The following is a 19360-nucleotide window of genomic DNA, read 5'->3' on the forward strand; positions in this document are numbered from 1 at the left end:
GCCAAATTGTGTGTAGGGCTTTTGGTTCGAGCTATATAGGATCGGTGGGTGTCATGATATCTATCAATCACTGTTTGTCGAATGTGCCAAGATAAGGTTTCACGTGAGGTTTTTGAGTCTCGACCATCTCGGCTCGGTGGTGGGATCAAGGTCCCTTCCAAAGCTTTATGACACAATGAGGATGCTTGTTGATCACAAAAGTCTTGCGACGACGGCTGGGGAGGCAATGCTCTGCATGAGGAAAATTTGACGCCCTCGTTAGACCAGATGAGTACAAGCATGAGCAGGTGCTACTCATGGCACACCAGAACGTTAACACAGCAGCCATTCTGAATTATCCGAATGCAGGAAACAAGAAGCTCCCTTCTACAGGATAGGGGTGAACTATAGCAACAACGATGATGATGCTTTTGCTTGTCATTTCAGTTCTCGATTTGCCATGTGTGAAAAGTAGCCTTCTCTTTTGTGCGAAAAAAATAATGGAAGTTGCCAACCGTTTCTTATGCTTGTCTAGAGATTGTATTTTCATATGCTGGACCGTGGGTGGAAGAGCGACTACTACAACATTTTAGTTCAATGAAGGCTTTCCTCGAAAGACAAAATGGTTCAGTGAGCTCCGGAGCAACGACAACCGCGAGTAACTTTCTATTATTCCACCAGAACTACTTCCAACTCCAGTCATTTGTAAGACGGAGAGCAAAAACGTGACTCAGTTCTGGCTGGAAATGGAAGACCCACCATATCTAAAAATTGACCAAATCGTTCGGTTCTTGGAGTAAGTGTAGTAGGAGGGTGATTAAAGTACAGTTCTGTTCTTGAGCAACCAGCTCGACAGCCTGATGAAGCACCATTGACGCTGCCTGGGCTGGTCAAGCATTCTCATCTTCAACTAGTCTCCAATCTCCAGTCATGCTATTCCCCAGATTGTGTACACGGAAGTAGCGTGGAGGTCTCCTGCCATTGACCTCCCTACGAAATGACGCGTGCTGCCAATGTTCTCTGATCAAGGAGCTTCGTCTGCTGCTGGAAATGCTAATATGAGAAGGCTCGACCAACGGCAAGATTATCCTCCATGACATCTCTTCACGCATACTTCAACAATTTCCTGTTCTCATTAACCACGCATCGATCATGTCTCTCTTTATTTATTCTTGCGCTGTTGTTCTCTTTTGTTGGTACCATCAGCTTGGAGGGTTAGCAACAAAATGGTTTGCTCAATTTATTTTATTTATAATTTTACATGTGCAGTAATCCATGTCTAGCGCTGAAGCCTTAATATGAGACGGACTCCTGAATCCTGATCCCTATTGAACATGGACTATTTGTACTTGACACCATGCACATCCTAAATGGTTTATACATTTGACACAACTTGAGGTCATTATGCAGCTGTATGATATTTTCGAGACGCTGTGTGCAACGATGTGATCAATCTCTTCCACCAACTTTTCCCAGCGAACATTAGCCGAAGGTCAGGTAATCCTTGTGCAAAGTACAACGGAATACTTAATCCTGATTTCCGAATGTGCCACCGTGCTACCATCATCTATATCTTCCAGGATTCTTGTGCCAACTGTAAAGTCATCGTCCATGCGTTTGGTACTGCTGGCAATCATGTCTGGAAATGGAGTCCAAGTAGCAGTATATATGTATGGTGACTGTAGTAGTAATGACTCATGAAGTTTCACTTGTGGTATGAGTGCATGCGTTTTCCAAAGTTTCGCATGTATAAAAAGAAAACATGGGGTGTGTATGCGGTTGTATAATTGCATGGCACAAATATATCGACACCTATATATATGTTTAGAAGGCAATTGAGTAGTCAAAACAATCGCACAAATCGTTGAGGCTGTATCTGTATAGGCCTGGGAGGTATCAGAAATTCAAATATGCGAATTTGTCACCAATAAAGTGAATAATGTGGGGAGAGTGGAGCTATATGATCAACGAGATTCACTTGGGTTGGATATGATCCGAATTATAACGTATGTCTTGTGGGACGCCTAGAGGGCACACGATTCAGGTCATGTGATTAGCGGATTTGTTTCCGTATTTGATTGCAGTCAGTTTAGTCCACCCTATATATACATCTTGTAAGCCGCACGGGGAAAAGCAAGACGGCTCATTGTATTCCCTGTGTTGTAACTTTCTCATTATAGTGAAGATCGTCGATTGGCGCCCGTAATTTTTTCCCGTAAATGTTTTCGTGTCTCGTGTTCGATCTTGTTTTCGCATTATTTGCTAACAACTTGTGTGGCCGATGGATCTTCCATGGATGGGACTGCTGCAAGGCGGCAATACCACCACAGATCGCAAGTTTGGTGTGGATATGGAACTTGGTTGGAGGGATGCTCTCAAGAAACAAATCAGAGCATGCTCCGTAGAAAAGCCAAGCTCCATTCATTAATGCTACTGGAAACTCAAACACGACACCTGAAAAGGCAGAAGGGAAAGCATTGGCTAATTAAGCGACAATGACTCTCGTTCAACAGCTGAAATTTTACTTGCATGGATGACCTTCTGGTCGGTTTGAGCCTTTTGGGTCACTGGCCGTATAACATTGTATGTATATATAATCCATGCCCATGGTAAACTTAAATTGAGTTGAACTTATTAACTGTGTGGTATGTTTTGTTTTCTCTAAGTACTCAAACTGTGCCTTATCCTCATCCCAAATACAACAACATGTTAACTCAAAGTGCTCATAAAGAATTCGGTAATAGGCGCCGCTGGCAATGCAATAATGTTGACCTAATGTTGTCCAGAAAGTAATGCAGCATATGAGCTGCATGAGTGTCGCTACACAATATAATGCATCTGTGTTATGGCCGTATTTTTCTTGACTTTGAGATGTACTCCTGTTAGATTGATCTCTTTCCCAATGGGCCCAAAGGCCCATCGGGACCCTGATCCGCGCCCTGATCGGGGGCGCTCACCCTAGCAATGGGTGGTGGGCCCCTGTCGCGCTGCGCTATATAAACAGGGTGGGGGACCCGGCTCGGCTCACGAGGTTCGCCGTAGCCAGCCGCCCCACCGACATACCTACCGATCTAGGTTTGCGCAGTAGCGGCGGGAAGCACCACCACCATCTCACCGGCGACCGGACTCGGCACTGCGCGTCGCTGCCTTGCGCAGACTCCACCAAGCGAACCCGCGATGGCCAGCAGCTCTGCTGCTCCCACCTCTAGGGGTGAAGGATCATTCAACTTAATGGCTTGTCTCAAAGAGATACCCATTCTGAAAGGCAACAACTATACAGAATGGAGGAAGAAGATTGAGTTCTCCTTCGTTTGTGGAGAAGTTGACTGGGTGCTGACTACACCGCGACCACAAGCTCCACAGAAGCCAGTGAGGGCTGAAGGTGATGATGATGCTGCATGGCAGCAAAAGGAAAGGGACTATGCTCCACTGGAGTTGGCATACACCCTTGAAAACAAACAGTGGACCACTGCCAACAAGAAATGTATGGCTTTGGTAAAGAATACGATTGAGCCTGCTATTTTGGGCTCGATCACAGAGTGTGACTCCGTCTCAGAGTACCTCGAGAAGATAAGGAATCAGTTCACTGGTTCCTCAAAGATATACGCTACCCAGCTGTTCAAGCAGCTGGCCACAAAGAGGTACAATGGAGGAGGGACTGGCATAAGAGATCACATCATGAGGATGTATAACTTGGCAGCACAGTTGAAGCCAATGGATCTTGAGCTCAAGCCTGGGCACATTATTCATTTGGTTTTCGCTTCTCTGCCAAAAGAGTTTGACACTTTTGTTGTCAATTATAACATGCAGCCAGAACAGTGGGACATGGAAAAAATGATAGCCATGTGCGTGCAGGAAGAGGACAGACTTAGATCCTCATATGGTGGTTCATTGCACTATGTGAAGGACAACAGGAAAAAGATTGCTAACTCCTCTTTCAAGGCACGAGGAAAGGCTCCTATGCAGCAGAATCACCAAAAGCCTCTCACAGTAGACAAAGATCAATGTCTACACTGCAAGGAAAAGGGGCACTTCAAGAAAGACTGTCCCGACTGGTTAAAGTCCATAATGGCAAAAAGAGGTGAGAATACTATTTCTTTTGTAAATGAATCCTTGTGTACACAGTATTCGAAATCTACTTGGTGGATTGACTCAGGTGCAACTGTTCATGTTGCAAATTCTTTACAGGGATTCCGTTCGACGAGGACTACGCAAAGAAGCGAAAGATGCGTTGAAGTCGCAAATGGAGTCCAAGCAGAAGTTGAAGCTATTGGCGATGTCTCTCTAGAGCTAGTTGATGGTTTCATGCTTGTACTTAGAGATGTGCTTTATGTTCCTTCGTTACACAGAAACTTGATTAGCATTTCACGTATGGACCATGATGGATATGAATGTCATTTTGGAAATGGAAAGTGTGCCATTTGGTTCGATAATGCATGTGTTGGTGTTGCCATCCTTCACAATGAGTTGTATTTATTATCACTGCGTGAAAAAGTAAATTCTATGTGTGATGTGAATATGAATGTATCCTCGTCAGAGAAAGAAACAAAGAAAAGAAAGAGAACTCATGAAATATCGTCGAAATTATGGCACTGTCGTTTAGGCCATATTTCGAGGGGGAGAATAGAAAGATTAGTTAAGAATGAAATTCTTCCTCAATTAGAGTTCTCAGACTTAGAACAATGCGTTGATTGCATTAAAGGAAAGTTTGTAAAGCAAATTAAAAAAGGCGCTAAACGTAGCACAGGAGTTTTAGAGATAATCCACACTGATATTTGTGGACCATTCCCTGTGAAAAACGTGGATGGCTATGACTTGTTCATAACATTCACAGATGATTACTCCCGTTATGGTTACATTTATCCAATTAAAGAAAGATCAGAAGCGCTGGATAAATTTAAGATATTTAAAGCTGAAGTTGAAAATCAGCATAACAAAAGAATCAAAATAGTAAGATCCGACCGTGGGGGGGAGTACTATGGTCGACATACCCCATTTGGCCAAGTTCCTGGACCTTTTGCAAGGTTTTTGCAGGAAAATGGCATAGTAGCCCAGTATTCGATGCCGGGCGAGCCTCAGCAAAATGGAGTAGCTGAAAGGCGTAACCGTACACTGATGGATATGGTGCGAAGCATGATGAGTTATTCCACCTTACCATTGGGACTGTGGATGGAGGCGTTGAAGACCGCCATTCACATTCTAAATAGAGTGCCAAGTAAGTCGGTGCCCAAAACACCGTATGAACTATGGACAGGAAGAGTACCCTCACTAAACCACCTGCGTGTGTGGGGAAGCCCAGCTGAGGCCAAAGTATTTAACCCAAACATCGGGAAGCTAGATCCCAAAACAGTAAGTTGCCACTTCATTGGCTATCCAGAAAAATCAAAAGGTTTTCGTTTCTACTGTCTAGACAGATATACAAAGTTTGTAGAAACGAGACAAGCGATTTTCTTAGAGGATGAGATAGTGAGGGGGAGCATGGTAGCTCGAGAGATTGATCTTGAGGAGAAGCGGGTGTGTGCACCTAATCCGATGATTCAGGAACCATTCTTCTCACTACCTATTATTCCCGCACCAATAGTTCCTGAGGTCGTGGTGCAAGCACCCGCTACAGTCCCTGATATTGTGGTGCAGGCACCTGCTGTGATTCCACCCGTGGAAACGATGAGTGAAGTTTTGGAACCTGTCCTTCAGGAGCCAACTGAACCCATCATTACACACGAGGAAGAGTTGCAGCAGCCACCTCTTAATAATGTGCCACAAGCAGAGGCACAGAATGTGCCCGAAAGTGAGGGGCCTAGAAGGTCTCAAAGGGTCAGAAAATCAGCTATCCCTGATTGTTATAAAGTTTATAATACAGAAGAAGTTCATATAGAAGGTGATCCCACTTCATATGAGGAAGCCATGAAAAGTGTTCACTCATCGAAGTGGCTAGAGGCTATGGAAGATGAGATGAAATCGATGAGTTCCAACAATATTTGGGAACTTGAGGAGATTCCTAAAGGAGCCAAAACAGTAGGCTGTAAATGGGTCTACAAGACTAAACGTGACTCCAAAGGGAATATAGAAAGGTATAAGGCGAGACTTGTGGCAAAAGGCTTTACACAAAGAGAAGGAATAGATTACAATGAGACTTTTTCTCCTGTCTCATGTAAAGACTCCTTCAGAATCATAATGGCACTGGTTGCACATTTTGACTTAGAGTTACATCAGATGGATGTAAAGACGGCATTTCTAAATGGGGATTTAGAAGAAAATGTCTACATGAAACAACCAAAGGGTTTTATCATGGAAGACAAAGAGAATATGGGATGTCGTCTAAAAAAATCCATTTACGGATTAAAGCAAGCCTCTAGACAGTGGTATCTAAAGTTTAATGATATAATAAAGAAATTTGGGTTTCAAGAGAATATAGAGGACAATTGTGTCTATGCAAAGTTCAAAAATGGGAAATACATTTTCCTAATTCTGTATGTGGATGATATCTTACTTGCAAGCAGTGATATCAATCTACTGCAAGAGACAAAGGAGTTCTTGTCCTCAAACTTCGATATGAAGGATCTTGGTGAAGCATCATATGTTTTGGGCATAGAAATTCACCGAGATAGATTGAATGGGATCCTTGGATTATCGCAAAGGGCATATTTAGAAAAGGTTCTAAAGAAGTATAATATGCATGCGAGTAAGGCCACACCTGCTCCCATAGTCAAGGGCGACAGTTTTGGGAATTTTCAATGTCCCAGGAACCAGTACGAGATCGATCAAATGAAAGCGGTTCCATATGCTTCAGCTGTCGGAAGCTTACAGTATGCTCAAGTGTGCACTCGCCCTGACTTAGCTTTTGTCACCGGGGTTCTTGGTAGATATCAAAGTAATCCAGGTATAGAACACTGGAAGATGGTAAAGAAAGCATTGCGCTACGCGCAAGGCACAAAAGAACTCATGCTTACATATAAGAGATCTGATTCCCTAGAGATAAAAGGGTATTCAGATGCAGACTTTGCGGGAGACAAAGATGATAGAAAATCCACGTCTGGATACGTATTCACTCTCGCAGGAGGAGCTATCTCATGGAGAAGCTCAAAACAGAAAGTAACTGCGTCATCAACGATGCATGCAGAATTCATAGCATGTCATGAGGCCACGGGGCAGGCAATGTGGCTAAAGAAATTTATACCCGGATTGAGAGTGGTTGACTGTATTCACAGACCACTAAAGATGTACTGCGACAATGAGCCAGCAGTATTCTATGCTCACAACAACAAATCAAGCAATGCTTCCAAAGCCATTGAGATAAAGTTTTATGTTGTGAAAGACAGAATCCAGGATCACACTATAAGTCTCGAGCATATAAGAACAAAAGATATGCTTGCGGATCCGCTCACGAAAGGCTTACCACCCAATGTGTTCAGAGAACACTTAGCCGGCATGGGTTTAAGGGAAAGCCTATGATTCCTGGATTGGAAAAGGCCCAAAAGAAACAGATTTCAAAATAGAGAGGTGTGTTGTAGCTGTTGATTCTATCGGCGATTAAGCTGTGACGATGAGGCATGCTCTACATATTAATCTACGATGAAACGAATAAAAGTAAAAAGTGTAAAGTTAAAAGTAAATGATGAGATCAAGGGGGAGAATGTTAGATTGATCTCTTTCCCAATGGGCCTAAAGGCCCATCGGGACCCTGATCCGCGCCCTGATCGGGGGCGCTCACCCTAGCAATGGGTGGTGGGCCCCTGTCGCGCTGCGCTATATAAACAGGGTGGGGGACCCGGCTCGGCTCACGAGGTTCGCCGCAGCCAGCCGCCCCACCGACACACCTACCGATCTAGGTTTGTGCAGTAGCGGCGGGAAGCACCACCGCCATCTCACCGGCGACCGGACTCGGCACTGCGCGTCGCTGCCTTGCGCAGACTCCACCAAGCGAACCAGCGATGGCCAGCAGCTCTGCTGCTCCCACCTCTAGGGGTGAAGGTACCCCTATCTCTCTCTCTCTCACTCTCCCTCGGAGCCTACTCCAAGATCCAGGAGGTGGCCATGGCGACCATGGAAGAGGGCCGGCGCCACCGCGGTGTGGCGGAACCGCCCAAATTAACCTGACTAAAATGCATTTAAGTCGCCTGACATGCGATGATGCACTTTAAGCAAGTCAACTTGGTCGACCGTCGGATTTCCTCCGATAAACCACGTAAACAGGATCGAGAAGCATCGCTCACACGAAGGTGAGTAGCACAGAGATTACAACATTTCCTCATGACAACATAGTTCAACAATTTATTACATCAGAGTTTTTGGAAATTCAAACCGAAATTTCTCAGGGTTCGAGGTCAAATTAAAACTAGCGGAAGCTTAACGTTGATACAAGACATCATGACGGAGCCGATCATGACATCAAAATCTCCTTCCTTCGCCATCCGAGGAAGGATCCCACTCGACAGTCTAGCCTGGAGGAAGCTGGGTCGGCCAAGTGGTACCAACACCCAAGCTACTGACATTACCTGAAAAAGATTAGCCACAACAAGGCTGAGCAACTAATACTCAGCAAGACTGACCCGTCGGAAGGACGCGACCGAGACTTAGACATGCAAGGCTTTCTGGCTCTGGGGTTTTCTTGCCAAAAGCGCCTAAAGTCAGTCCTTACTTTCAACATTTTAGCTCATGTTCTATGTTCTTTATCCATTCTAGATTAGCAACTTATACTAAACAAACATGGTTTCCAAGCAATTATTTGTCAACCATCAAGATTAAAATCATCATCATGTTCCATCTTTACTCAGTGCAGAATAGCGATCAAGTAGTCCCAAACTGTGAGAGGCAGACGAATCGATTCGAATTTATTAACCATGCATGGCAAACCTAATCTCACGACATTCGCGCACCACGAAGGGTCGCTTTATTTGTCAGCCGTCCCCATCGATCCCTTAGGCACGTCTCAGGGCCAACTTCCTTTGGCATGCAATGCTCCACAGTCCCGGCCTAATGCTGCACTGTGACCGCACTTGCACCCACATGATGCACCATGGGAACGACGTTCCAAGGACAGCTGGAAGGTATGCCATGCCCCAGTTCAATCAGGTACTAGGGTTCCCCATCCCATACTAGGTATGAGATTAGTACTTTCAAACACTTGATCACGAACGCCGACACGTTTCGACCTTAGTTCATTTTCATTTAGACAGACGGGGCAATCCACCATGTACCAAACACAAGCCTGTCCCCGTCCGTCGTCCTTATAGTTGCGACAAATCTGAATCATTCAACTCCTATAACTCGCAAGTGACAGGAAATCACTCGACTTTTACCGAAACCTATTAAGCCTTGCACTACTCGACCTTAGCAACTAGTATTCAAACACAAGGTACTAAGTTATGCATCTAAGGTTTCATTACAACTCCTCAAAACGTAAATGCGCAATCAAGTAATCAATAAGTGGCATGAAAGTAAAACAGGGAATTCATGCACCGGGGCTTGCCTTCAGAAAAAGCTTGCGGGTCCTCGGGGTCTTGCGCTGGTTCGGGCTCTCCTTCGAAGGGATGCAGCTGTTCCTCGGCGGGGTCTTCTTCCGGTGCTGGATGAAGCTCGTACGTTCCGTCGGCGAGATTCAACTCTACACGGAAATACAATGCAGGGGTTAAACATTTTAGATGTTTATTTCAACACACTCATGTTTTAACACGGACGCTTGTAGCAAAGCTACAGAGAAGGTGGGGAGTTCAACTTCTGTTGGTGGAGAGCAGGATGAGAGGGTCGGATTGAGGAAAACTTAGGGTCTGACCCTCAGGGTTAAGGAAAACCGTACCGAGGTCCTCAGACTCAACACAGAGGAATCCCCGAAAATATTTCACCGATACCCTCGGGTCAAAGAAAAAGAATTACAACCGAGCCCTCGGGCGAGGCGGAGAGAGGGTCGGCGAACTTGGTAGGGTCGGGCGAAGCGAACGGGAAAGAGGGTCGGACGAAACGAAAAAGAAAAGGGGTCGGACGAACCGCACGGAGAGGGGTCGGACGAGACGGAAGACAGGGGTCGGACGAAACGAACGGAGAGGGGTCGGACGAGACGGAAAGACAGGGGTCGGACGAAACGAACGGAGAGGGGTCGGACGAGACGGAAAGACAGGGAGGTTAAGTAGCTTACCTCCACGTCTACCGGTGAAGCCTTGGGGTCGAGCAGGAGCAGGCTGGGGCGGGAAAGGTTGTACGCACGAAGGCTTGGGCGGCGAGGAGACTTCGACGGTGGTCCGGCAGCGGCGGTGCTTTTGGTGAACACAAGCAAGCTCTAGTACCGCGCGGAGGAACAGGCGGCTGGCGTGTTGGAAGGAGCGGCTTGCGGGTGGCGGCGAAGTCGCCAGAGTGTGGTGGTGGCGCAAGGGGGTGAGCTTCACGGGAACTTAGCGGCGGCGCGGGAAGAAAGCGGCGGCTCAAAAGCGGGTGGTGGCAAGAGGTGGCATTGCCGGCGAGGGGGTTCCCTTTTATAGGGCCGGGGTGGCGCGGAAGGTCGAGGCGGGGCTCCGGTGGGGACAGGATAAGGCCGGGAGCGGCGAGTGCTCGGGCGAGGCGGCCATTGGCCGACGACGCCATTGGGCAGAGGAGGCGGAGCTCCGGGTGGTCTTCGACGGCGATTGGCCTTGGGCGGCGCGCGTCTGGGGCTTCCGGTCTGTCGGGCGGGCGAGGCGGAAAGGCTACCGCGGGGGTTGGGCGAGCAGGCGGAGACGCGGGATGCCAGGGGCATCTCAGCTTCCTCGGTGAACGGGCGGAACAGGATTGGCGGAGCAGAGCCGTGGCAGGCGGGAAGGCGACTTGCGCTCGGCCGGCGATTGGCTGGCCCTGCGCTTGCTCCGTCCTGTCGCGGGTGCGGGTTGGGCGCCGTGGCTCTCGTTCGGTCACTGTCACTCTGGGGATAGGGCGCCGGCGAGCTGCTGGTGGCCGGCGGCCACGCGGCGCGCGAGCGAACATGCTCGGGCGCGCGGGCGTCAAGGCTCCCTTCGGGCTGCAAGCCAGACCAGCTTTGGAGCGATCCTCCTCCGAATCTTTCAACACAACTCCCGAAACTCCCTTAAACAAACTTGCCCAACTCTGATAGCTCTTCAAACTTTGTTTAAGGTGTCGGTTTAGATTGTGGAAGGATTCAAAGATATTTCTGGCCAAAGTTAGCCAAAAATCTGGGATTCCAGACTTAGGATTTTTAAGCATCCGAAAAGAGTTGACTGGTTTGCCTCATTTTGACCGGGATTTGAACAAGCTTGGGTCCGATTTGGATCTGGGTCAGAGTAACAAAGCTGGAACACTCTTGAGATACTACAACATCTATTAAGGGTCTGACTCGAGCTTAGATAGGAAAACAGGAGATGAAAACTTGCAAAGATGGAGGAAAACTCGAATTTCCAGGACTTAAGAGATTTTCAAGGTCCTGTAGGAAGGCCGGCTTTGGTTGCTGTTTTTGACTCCTTTCCACTTCGAAATAGACAAGGTGCCTTTAACAAAAGTTGTTGGAATTTAAAAGTTTTAAAACTCTTATTTGGGCAGAAACTTAAGTTTGTAAATAGAATTTTAAGCTTTAAAACAAACTCCAACAGAGAGCTTCTTAGGTTTACAAAGGTCATTTCACTTCTTAACTTAGGGATTTAATTGACACTGGTTTAGAATTATAGCACTTAATTTAGGTGGAGTTGTTACACGCGGGTCCCCTCGCCGGCGCGCGCGTCCACCGCGAGGGTTGGGCGCGCCGCCGTCGAGCGGTCCTTTGGTGGTGCTGTTGCGCCCCCCTCCCGAGCCCCGAGCGGATGCTCCGGCGGCTCGGGTGAACCTTTTCCCCGGCGAGCCCGAGGCTCGGCCGGCCTTTGCCGCTCGCCGTCGGTGGACATGCGGCGGTGAAGTCGGCGACAGGTAAGCCGCCACGTTCATTCTTTAGATCTAGGGTTAGGGTTAGGGTTTCACTTTTCTGTTTCTTTTCGATCTTCTTCTTTTTCCCGATCTACTTCTTTTTCCCTGATTTAGAAGAGCTTCTAGTGAGGTGTCTGATACCATTGTTAGGACCGTGCCTAGGATCTCTAGATGCACATCTAGTCGGGATCATAAAAGACAGAAGGGTCATGGTGTTCCTGGTGTGTGTGCCGAGAGTGAGAGAGAGAGATAGGGGTACCTTCACCCCTAGAGGTGGGAGCAGCAGAGCTGCTGGCCATCGCGGGTTCGCTTGGTGGAGTCTGCGCAAGGCAGCGACGCGCAGTGCCGAGTCCGGTCGCCGATGAGATGGCGGTGGTGCTTCCCGCCGCTACTGCGCAAACCTAGATCGGTAGGTGTGTCGGTGGGGCGGCTGGCTGCGGCGAACCTCGTGAGCCGAGCCGGGTCCCCCACCCTGTTTATATAGCGTAGCGCGAGAGGGGCCCACCACCCATTGCTAGGGTGAGCGCCCCCGATCAGGGCGCGGATCAGGGTCCCGATGGGCCTTTGGGCCCATTGGGAAAGAGATCAATCTAACAACTCCAACATGTAGTACTATATCAACGATTAGGTGACTGAGTAGAGCTATAAGAGGTGACTCGATCAAATATAATGCCAAGAGCAAGTGCATACACATACTTAGGATATATGGGCACGGCACATAGAGAGGGAGAGAAAAGTTGGGGGATCGTGAGTTGCCTATGGAACTGTGAGGCATTTGACAAATTTGCACAGATTGGGTGGAACTGGAAGCATGCCATTCGCATACTTCGTGTAACAATGACTTGGTTCCTCCACACATGACTCTGAAGAGGCAAGATCACCGTGTGTCAGTTGGCAGGTGATGCTCACCACAGACGGAAATAGTTTATCACCCATGCAACCACAAATTTGCCTATGCTGCGGCGCGGACTGGGTGAGACAATGCACACTAGAACTGGAGGCATGCCCATCCAAATGCTTCGTGTGTACGGAAATGATTGGTTCCTGCACAAGGCTGCGAAGTGGCAAGATCGCTGAGTGGTAAGGTACGGTGATGCTTATCACGGACAGAAATGGAGGCTGCTCGGTATGGTACTGTAGGCAGGGTTCTATCCGTCAACCAAAAACCAAGTACACCACAGCAGAAAAACGTTCCACGTCGTGTTGCAGACAACAAAAAGCTCTCTTGTGCAAGGCTAGGAAAGCATTTGCCAGTTAAGGAATAATGCTTTCTTCTTCGTGCAATAATATTGGCTTTGTGTTTCCCCTGTTTTATATGTGAAAAACAACATAATTTACAGAAAATTATTTTTTATGCATATCTAAAATTGTTTTAGATGAGAGGACCTTTTTTGGAATGGCATTGGTTTAGAGGACTTAGCTAGACATGAAGACATCGGTTCCTCTCTGGTACTTCCAAAGAACAAAGCTTAGAGTACATTGGAATTTTTGGGACAGGGAGAAGTAACTTCCAAAAAAAATAGCAGTAGTTGAGCCCATGCTATTTTGGCAAGGGTGGCAATGCATTGTTCTCGCGCTATATGCCCCTATTCAGGGGCGGAGCATAGTGCTGGTTTAGGAAATTTTCTTGAAGAGTCTTTAATTCTACCACTTAAGCTCAAACAAAATGATAATCTGGCCCCCTCTGTTGCGTAGTTGACCCCATCTCGTTTAGAAACTAAGCTCCGCCACTGCCCCTATTGTTGTCTTTTTACTGGTGCCGGCAGTATGGTTCACCCAAAAGATACAGTTTGTACGAGATGGTACAGTCAATTTTCTTTGTTTTATAAACATGGACTAAACCCCAAGTATAAGCCTGAAACCTCACTCAGGCTTAGACAGGGGCCAAAAACTAGATGGCCAATACACACTTACTACAAGGATTCGTATAGGAGATGTATATGATATTTCGAGGCGTGAAGTAGAATGATGTGATATTTCAATCTTTTATTTTCCACCGGTTTGACAAACAACCATGGTTCCCTAGTTACTCAAAGCCTTGCTATATTTTATGGAAAGTGCAACTGAGCTAATTAAATATTGAATGTTCCAACCATGTTAAGTTGCCAACTTGCAATCATCTAACACCCAGCATCCGCATGGTTACAAATGCGTTCTACAATAATAATGCTGACATGATGCCACAGAGGCCATGTTGTTTCCTTAAATTTGGGGCATGTATTTCACTCTTTGTAAAAATAATGTGGTGTACCATATCATTGCATGGTTTCATATATAGAACAAATACATCTGCAACTATGAAAGGCAACTAAGGCAACTATGAAAGGCTACGACGATATAGGAAGAGGGAGACAAGACGGGGATGACATATATATTGTGTGTTCAAATGTGAGGATTATGGCGAATTCATATAGGATTAGTAGGCATGAGGAACTTAATTATATCAGCATTTCATTGTTAGAGTAGAGAAATCTTTCATGACGACGCAAGTGGGATCGATATCGCTGGTAAGATGGGAAGAGAATGCTCAGCACGGTGGAAAATACTCACCAGTGTGATCAACCTACTTTCGTACATACAACAGGGGATCGGAAGCAATGGTCAGCATGGTATTTTGTAACTCTTTCACTACCAGAAAGAGAGAATTCGTAAGAGTTGAAAACCATCATGAAAATGCAAAAAGTCGTCACAAAAATGATCAGTGGCGGATGACTGTCAGACAAAAAACTTGGCAAATTGAACGCCACAGGAGCACCATTTATGTGATGGTTGACCGCCAGGAACATTTTTCTTGGCGATAGTTTGTGAGTGCTACCTTCACAATAATTCGGACATCGTCAGGTTTTCAGAATCCTATTCGTGGAAGCTGAACTTCAAGGGGAAAACGTCACAAAAAGTTATTATTCCTGGCAGTCGTCTACAACCCACACGAAAATTTATATTAAAATTAGCAGGTGTTCAGAATCTCATTTTCGAGGAAACAAGTAGTTTCATTAGGTTGGAAGGTCTTCTTTTTTAAGGTAAATTAGACGGTGTTTTGCGCATTGGGATCTTTTGCGTGCAGCCGACTTGGTCTCCTGAAGTTCCTATTCGAAGCTATTAGCCACCTGGCTGACCAGTATTGTAATCTCTATTGTTTTATCCCCGACCACATTAAATGCGCTTGTGGGAACAATGTGCACATCAATATGGGGAACATAAAAAAATGTGGTGTGATATGGTTCTGTGGCTGCACAGAAAAAATAACTGAAGCTATATTGAGATACTCCTAGCAAATTGTCTATGGGGTGATGGACATAACCGTATAGGATTGGTAGGTTAAGAATTCAGTTTCGCCACTTTGATCGCAAGGCCACGGCTAGAGCTCGCTTCACAGTTTGCCGGCAGGCAATGATCAGAACAAACAAGAATGTGCTCGGTTGATCAGTCGAGCAGAGAGCCAGCAGAGTACTTCAATTCGGACCTTCAAAAGAGATGATTTCATCTCGTTTCAGTAGACTTGACGACTTGTCATCAGTTCAAGTAAAAAAAAATGAACAGAAAACTGTTAACCAGCTTTTTACATATTTCAATAATCCTTTTCACGTGTTAAAAGTTAAAACCATGGGCACAACAGGCTGCTAGCATTATAACGCAAAGAGAACATCCCTAGAGAATCAAATTACTTCAGTGACCCCCAGAGCGATGCCAAACATTAGGAGTGACTTTCTATTCCACTAAACAATTTCCAAGTCCAGTCGCATAAAAACAAGAACATGAACTTGCTTATAGAAACAAGAGCAGAGCATGACACATTTCAATGTACCTCTGGCAGGACGAGACACCGTATTTACAAGCAACAGGCCAGTACATTAACGGCTAGCACTCTAACGAGAAACCACTTTGCGCATGCAAATTCAGTGCTGAGAAGACTCCCTTTCCAGCCAAAGCTCTACCTAGTCATTCAGGTATCTAGCTATCATGATAAATAGGCTTCTTAACATTTGGCGTATCGATCAACAGGGACGCAACACCACTAACAGTGGGCATCACTGCTCCAGGTGGAAAAAAACACAGTCAAACGATTCGGTTTGCTTCCATCCTCTGGTTGGTCTGAGTATTTGGTTTCAAGCATATTGATTGCTGCATGTTAGGTTTAATCTCACATCGGAAATTGATGGTGGGAGCACAACATATAGGTAGAGGCAACCCTCACCCATCAAGCTAATTTTTTGGGTTGAGTTAGGCCAATACCTTGTTATTGTGAGCTCCGTGGACAAGAGCTTGATGGGGTGCCGACTCGCCGACTCGTGGGTATAGTAGGTCAGGCCGGATTTCGCTGTGCAATCTAACAAGTGGTATCAGGGTCAAAAGGTCGGGAAACTTGGAACATCTCTGGGTTACATAGTGACGGTAAATGGAGAGTTGGACTCGTGGCCTGGGATAACGTCTTCGGGAGATCACATGGGTTGTATGTGATGGAAGAGTTGGGCCTGATGTGTGACGAGATGAGATTGTTAAGTTTAGTCCCATATCGGAAATTGATGGTGGGGGAGTGGGGGCAGCCCTCACCGATCAAGCTAGTCTTTTAGGTTGAGTTAGGCTAAAGGCCTTATTGTTGTGGGCTCCGGTGGATCTGGACTTATGGGGCGCCGGCTCGTGGGTATAGCGGGTCGGGTCGGATTCCGCTATGCAATCTAACACTGCATCCAAACTCCAACAATTTTGCACAAGTGGCGTGTTTTTCGTGCGGTTTCATTATTGAGTTGTTGCTCTCTTTTGTTGGTACCATTAGCATGCACGGGTAGCAAGAAGATGGCTCGCTCAATTTATTTGGTTTATAATTTTATATGCTAGTAATCGTGCTGAGGTCTTCATATGATACACGATTCCTAATTCCCACTGAACATGGAGTAGTTGCACTTGGTACCATGCACCATATCAACCTAGTGGGCGATAAACTTAACACAAGTTGAGTTTATTATGCAGCTGTATGATATTTCACTTAATGCTATGTGGAATAATGTGATACTCGTACTCCAACCTTCCACCAGCTTTGTCAAGCGAACATTAACCAAGGTCAGGTTCTCCTATTCCTTGCACAAAGTACAACTGAACTTAATCCCGAACGTGAATCATGCCAGTACGTGTCTCCACCGCTGACATCACCTAACTTCAAGAATTGTAAGTATAATGGCATCATGCAATTGGCAGCGCAGTGCAGTGCTAAATGGAGCAAAACTGAAACTAGTGTGACCGTATGAGTTGTAACCTGTGAGCTGCAGTGTGCGATTGCGCAGGACAAATATATTGCTATATATTGCTAGTGTTAAAAAAATATTATAGTAATACCATTTGTATTTTTTTACCATGATAACCTTATACAACCTATACCTCTCATGTATACTATGTGAAGTTTTCAGTAGTATACAATTAATCTTGATCATCGGATATTTTTATACTAATCCTTTTCGAACACTAGTATAGACTAGTATTGTGCACTGTAAAAGAGCTCGATATATAAACGACTATATTATACATTCTGAAGGTAGTTAAGATGGCAATGTGTGTGGAATTGGGTAGAACGGTAGGACTTATAAAGAGGAGACATAATGCAAATTGTCTATGAAAATACTGTGCGTTTGGCATGAGCTATTTAGGATTGGGTGGTATCAAGAATTCAGCTATAACAATGCGGCATCTTTACACAAATGTGGCATGAAAATCTATTCTACTCATGCCATCAACATGCTTCATGTATGCGGTGATTGGTAGTTCCATCGGACAGATCAGCTTAGCTTTCGGACAGCCACCTGCGAACTTTAAGATCGCGAGTCGATCATTAACCAGCTTTATGTGTTTCAAATAACAACTTTTCCATTGTTGAACCATAGGCTTATACCTCTTTCATTTCGGCACAAAGAAGTTCCTAGAAAATCAAATTGGTCCAATGAGCTCCAGAGCAATGACAACCGCTAAGAGTTTCAGTTCTACTAGAACACCAAACTACAGTAACGAAAGAAACAAGAATATGGACTTGATTGCTAATCAAACAAGATCAAAGCATGACTCGTTTCATGATCCTCTCTGGCAGGAATAATTGCCACGATATGAACAGGCACCATACCACTAGCCAGAAATCAATTGCACATATGTAAATTCAGTACTGAGAGAGCTCCCCCTTCTAGCTAAACATTGAAAAGTTGAAAATGTTGGCAATTCACTTATACTCCAACACTCCCCCTCACGTGCAGGCTCTCTTAGACCGTATACGTGAAACTTGGAGTAGGCTACAATTATTTTATTTAATCGCGTCCGCTAGGATTCGAACTCGAGACCTCTAGCTCTGATACCATATTAAATTGCATGCACCAACCAGTTCAACTTAAAAGCTTAAGCTGATGGAGAGAGGTGGACAATTCACTTATACTCCAACAATAATAAGATTTGAAATTGAAAAGTGATGGAGATGCAACACGATTTTTTTTTACTAGTGGGCATCAATGCACCACGTGGAAAAACACAGTCAGGCAAACACAGCAGTATGCACCATGCAGTATGCTTGGTAGAGCTTTTGATTGATATAAGCCACTGAATTTTTGATAGAGGAGCAATGATGATATGCCATCAAAGCTGACTTCGTTCTACTAAAACAGTTTCCAGCTTCAAGTTATACATAACAGGAATATGTATAGCAAAGAACCATTCATCACTACATCTCTAATGCTAGGAACGGGAAGAACAACACAATATAAATCTCACACTTTGTTTACTTTACTACAACATGAACTGCAAAATAGCAAAGGTGTTATCTAATTATAGCGAACAAGGCCCCATTAGACTATTACTTTGTAATTTTAGTGATTAATGTGACAACACGGTCATTAGAACTAACAAAGCATTGAGAACATGTCTTGAAAGTATTCTAGTTCCTAAATAACACTAGTAGAGAATTGGCTTTCCATACGTCCCCTTTTATCCCGGTTTAAAGTTGGCCCGGGACAAAAGGTTCACCAACCAGGACTAAAACTCAGTCACTGGTGGGGGGCTCACCAACCGGGACCTTTTATCCCGGTTGCAAAGGCTAGTGGGAAAAAAAGACTCTGAGAGGCCTTCTATCCCGGTTTGAAACACCAACCGGGATAAAAGACCCCCCCCCTTTTATCCCGGTTGGTAACACCAACCGAGATAAAAGGGTCAAGAGCCTTTTATCCCGGTTGGAAACACCAACCGGGATAAAAGACCCCCTTTTATCCCGGTTGGTGTTTCAAACCGGGATAAAAGGGTCCCCAAGGAGGTGACTGGAAGGTGACTGGAAGGGGATTAAATCCTCGAACCCTTTTATCCCGGTTGGAAACACCAATCGGGATAAAAGACCCCCTTTTATCCCGGTTGGTGTTTCCAACCGGGATAAAAGGGTCCTTCACGAGTTAATACAAAAGAATAGCATCCCCTACATAGTCAGATGTGGTGTGTAGGTGGGATGGCAAGGAAGCTACGCGTGAGGCTGGAGGTTGTGGGTTCG

At 45.7% G+C, this 19360-nt stretch overlaps 1 protein-coding gene across 1 annotated transcript; it reads left to right on the forward strand.

Annotated features, from left to right (window-relative positions):
- Positions 1-3156: 3156 nt before the first annotated feature.
- LOC140223465 (uncharacterized) lies at positions 3157-4130 on the forward strand. Its single transcript, XM_072295305.1, has 2 exons — positions 3157-4060; positions 4105-4130. Exons 1-2 carry the CDS (start codon positions 3157-3159, stop codon positions 4128-4130), a joined length of 930 nt encoding a protein of 309 aa, XP_072151406.1.
- Positions 4131-19360: the final 15230 nt, after the last annotated feature.

The sequence above is a fragment of the Setaria viridis genome, chromosome 7 (assembly GCF_005286985.2).
Source record: "Setaria viridis chromosome 7, Setaria_viridis_v4.0, whole genome shotgun sequence".
Taxonomy (NCBI): domain Eukaryota; kingdom Viridiplantae; phylum Streptophyta; class Magnoliopsida; order Poales; family Poaceae; genus Setaria; species Setaria viridis.

Bases quoted from the DNA above. Each gene is read 5' to 3' on its own strand.
- LOC140223465 (XM_072295305.1), top strand. From the start codon at position 3,157: ATGGCCAGCAGCTCTGCTGCTCCCACCTCTAGGGGTGAAGGATCATTC. The intron at 4,061-4,104 runs GTGAGAATACTA...TTGTGTACACAG, and splicing joins GTCCATAATGGCAAAAAGAG to TATTCGAAATCTACTTGGTG.